At 34.8% G+C, this 4,270-nt stretch overlaps 1 protein-coding gene across 1 annotated transcript; it reads right to left on the bottom strand.

The window, feature by feature from the left end:
* Positions 1–844: 844 nt before the first annotated feature.
* LOC132185204 (uncharacterized) lies at positions 845–3,729 on the bottom strand. Its single transcript, XM_059599008.1, has 2 exons — positions 3,432–3,729; positions 845–1,587 (listed from the first exon to the last, which is right to left on the bottom strand). Exons 1-2 carry the CDS (start codon positions 3,727–3,729, stop codon positions 845–847), a joined length of 1,041 nt encoding a protein of 346 aa, XP_059454991.1.
* Between the last annotated feature and the right edge of the window lie 541 nt (positions 3,730–4,270).

Below are 4,270 nucleotides of genomic sequence, written 5' to 3'. Positions count from 1 at the left end.
ACTTCGAGCAATTTCTTGGGTGCTAAAACCCCTTGAGCCCATCTCTGTCCCTGCTCATTCCTTTTTGGAGCCCGTTGTTCTTCATCTCCGGTTGTTGGAGGCGCATCGGTTTCTTCGCTCGAACTGCAGTCGCTTTCCTTTCCTTCTGGCCCCAAAAGTATTTTTCCTTTTGGGTAAGAGCATCTCCAACAATTGTTGCTAGTTTAGCTACTCAAAAAGTACAACTCACTACTTTAGCTACTGGTTTTTCACTACACACTCCAACAAACCTTCTATTTTACACTTTACTTCCGTTTAAATATTATTTTTCATTTTTTTAATTATATTTTTTTGCCAACACTTAATCAAAGAGAAAACAAACATATATATAAAATCATTCATAAAAACAAAAAAACAAATACATACAAGGAACATTCACTGTACAAAAAAGAAATACATAACATAAAAATCATCATAGATTCCATACAATTGCAATATGTAGAAATGCAATTCACCAAAGCAATAAAAAGTTCAAACGAAATGAAAATTTCTAAAAAAAAAAAAAAAAAAAAAAAAAAATCCTAAAACATACAATTAGACTAATTAATTCTTAAGATTGACCATGCAATTGCCACAAATGCTCGATGAGGTCGGATTGCAACTGAGAATGAGTTTGACTATTTCTAATGCTCAGATGCCTTTGAATGAACTCCACAAATTCAAAAGTATGATCACGAGGAATTTGTACTTGAGGAGTTTCATCAATTTGCTCATATTCAAACTCATTAGCATCGTCAGTATTTCGCTCATTTTCAATGATCATATTATGCATTATTATGCAAGCTTTCATAATGTTGATGAGCGTTTAACGATTCCAACCATGTGTAGGTCCACAAATTATTGCAAATTGTGCTTGAAGCACTCCAAATGCACGTTCCATGTCCTTTCTTGTTGACTCTTGGGCTGCAGCAAATTGTTTGGCCTTTTTTCCTTGTGGACATGAAATTGTCTTTACAAAGGTTGACCATTGCAGATATATACCATTAGCAAGATAGTATCTCATTTTGTAGTTATGACCATTGATTGAGTAATTTGCTGGAGGAGCACATCCTTCAGCGAACTCAGATAACATAGATGACTGTTCTAAAACGTTGATGTCATTGTTAGAACCCGGTAACCCAAAAAATGCATGCCATACCCATAGATCTTGTGAAGCCACTCCTTCCAAAATCGTTGTTGGTTCATGTCGACGACTTGAGAACATATCTTTCCATGCAGCTGGGCAATTCTTCCATTGCCGGTGCATACAATCAATGCTTCCTAGCATTCTTGGAAAACTACGGTTTTCGCCAACTTCTAGCAATCTAGCAACATCATCTTTGTTTGGAGATCTTAAGTAAGTGTTTGAATAAATTGAAACCACCGCTTCAACAAAATTTTGTAGAGATTCTGTTGCAGTGGTTTCTCCAATCCGCACATATTCATCCACATAATCAGCTAGTACTCCATAAGTGATCATTGTAAATGTGACAGTTATCTTTTGAAGGGAAGACAAATCGAGTGTTCCAGAACAATTTCTTGATTGGACAAAGTATGGATTAGAAACTCCTACAACAGAGAGAATACGGCAAAAAAGAGGGCGATGCATCCGAAACCTCATTCGAAATACTTTTGGAGGATACATTGGTACATCAGCAAAATAATAGAGAAAAAGCCTTTGTTGGCCTTGCAAAGGATCACAGTTGATGAATCTACGTCCCAGAATAGAACCACAACGTGAACTTGATCCTTCCTTTCTTTTGAAATGCTTATGTGCCCAAATAATTGTGTAATTAGAGTCAACTCATCATCAAAGTCAGAGTCTTCAATGAGCATTCTTCTTATAGGATAGACATCCATGATGTTTAAAATTCAACTGAAATTTTGAGTAGATGTTTTGAACCAATGAGCTTAACAACTTTGAATTTATTCAAAACTTTCATCTACTAATATTTTCAGTATTAATATCGCACATCTACTCAGAATTTACTCTAAGCATTTAATTTCACAACCTCAACTACTTCATTTACTCAACCATGCAACCTCAATTTGATCTACTCAGATTTCAGCATTTACTCTCAACTATGGAAATTGCATTTACTCTCAACTCAACCTCACAACTACTACTGAATTTGCTTTCGGAATTTTTGAAATTGCATTTACTCTCAACTACTGACTCAATTTACTCCAATCGCATTACTACAACTCAACCACACGAAACACTCACTTCAATTTTCAATTCGGATTTACTAAACTTTCATCTGGGCACAATTTTTCAATTTGCATTTACTACAACTCAACCACACCAAGCGATCAAATCAACTTCAATTCGAATTTACCACTCAACTTTCATCTAGGCACAATTTTTCAAACATCATTTACTACTACTCAACCACACCAAAGGCTCAAATCAAGTCTTCAATTCGAAATTACTGCTCAACCTTCATCTAGGCAAAACTTTTCAATTCTCAATTTCCATTTACTACTACTTAACCACACCAAAGGCTCAAATCAAGTCTTCAATTCGAAATTACTACTCAACCTTCATGCAAAACTTTTCAATTTTCAATATGCATTTACTACTACTCAACCACACCAAACACTAAATCAATATGCAAAATTCGAATTTAATACTTACCAAAAATTCGAAACCATCCCTACAAAATAATTGCACAAAATACATAATAGCCTAACATAATCAGTAAAAGTAGGCAGAAAATATGCTAATAAAAGTTAATACAATACTAAACACATAATAACTTTAACACATGAAAAAAAAAAGTCCAGCATGTTTTATGTCATCCTTCTACTTTCAAAGATTTCCATTTGTCGAACATGTATATATTTTCTTTGGAATTTAGACATGGCACTTGTATCTGCAAGCATAATTTTGTCCTCCTTTGCTTGAATTTTACTTTGCTCAATTTGAATCTTCTCACTCTCTTAAGCACTTGTTTCTTCCATAAGTTGCAATTTTCGCTCAGTCATTCTCATTGCTCTTTCATTCATCTGAGTTAGTAAGCCCAGAATCGCATCATCAACATTATCCTTGCTCTTTTGTTTACTCAAACGTTCTTTTGCAACCTTCCTACCCTTAAGCCGGTTCATATCCACAAAGTTACTAGTAGATATAGTATCTACCCCTAAATTTATCGGAGCTTGAGTAGAAGGCGCAGCATATTCATATGATATGTTTCTTGTTTTTCATTGACAACACTCCATTTTGGACATGTCTTCAATATATTCCAGCAATGTTCAAAAATAAATGGTGTTTTATTAAGTTTCTGATACAACTCTTTTGCCTTGTCAATCTGCAAAATTAAGAAATATGAACATAATTATATCCCTATAGAAATTCTATGTTGACACAACAATAAATATAAATTATACCTTGTCTTGCTGACTCGACATACTTTGATTCAATAACTCAACTTGAGCTAAGTTTGCAGCAAACTGAGTTACGCTCTTTCGAATTACTCCCCATTGATTAGCTAGAGATGTGTGAGACATGATAGTATCAAAGCCCTTATATTCATTGGACTTCCCCCAAATTCGCATCCAATATGCCTTCTTTGACTGCTCAGTTCCATGCACTGGATTAGTACTAGTACTTACCCACGATTGTATGAGTAGAACATCTTCTTCAATGGTGAGGTTGCCACCTCGTGGTCTTTTAAAACCAAATTCAATATCACCTTGTTGTTCATCCATTTGAGAGTATGAATTTGTTCATCCAATATGTCTTCATTTAAGAGGCCCACAAAAGATGTGTTTCTTTCCATTTGAGAATCCATTCAACAAATCTTAAGAAAAAAAAACACCACACACTATACTCTGTCAAACGCACACACACACAAAAAAAGGGTTAAATTCACTTTACACCCCTGAAGTTTCAAAAGTTTTTCAATTCGAACCCCAATGTTTAAAAATTGGCAATGTACCCCCAAATGTTTCAAAAATTTTCAATTCAGACCCTCCGTTACTAATTTCTGTTTAATTGGACGGAAATCATCTCACGTGCGTCTCACATGAGATTTTGATGCTCTTTATTCCAATTTTACTTTCATTAAAACTGCGAACGTGCATGGTATAGTGAATCTGCGATTGAGTAATTGCGTGTTCATAGAGTTTTAAATGAAGGAAAGAAATGGAATAGAATCAAAATCTCAACGATGAAGATGATTTCTAAGATCTAATTGGTGAAGTGTAGTAGCGCGAAGTGCGAATTGAAAAGATACACAAAGATCTTTGA

The sequence above is a fragment of the Corylus avellana genome, chromosome ca6, assembly GCF_901000735.1.
Source record: "Corylus avellana chromosome ca6, CavTom2PMs-1.0".
NCBI lineage: Eukaryota > Viridiplantae > Streptophyta > Magnoliopsida > Fagales > Betulaceae > Corylus > Corylus avellana.
This window is presented reverse-complemented; position numbering and strand designations above follow the sequence as displayed.

Bases quoted from the DNA above. Each gene is read 5' to 3' on its own strand.
- LOC132185204 (XM_059599008.1), bottom strand. From the start codon at position 3,729: ATGGATGAACAACAAGGTGATATTGAATTTGGTTTTAAAAGACCACGA. The intron at 1,588-3,431 runs GTATGTCGAGTC...TCTCTGTTGTAG, and splicing joins AGTTGAGTTATTGAATCAAA to GAGTTTCTAATCCATACTTT.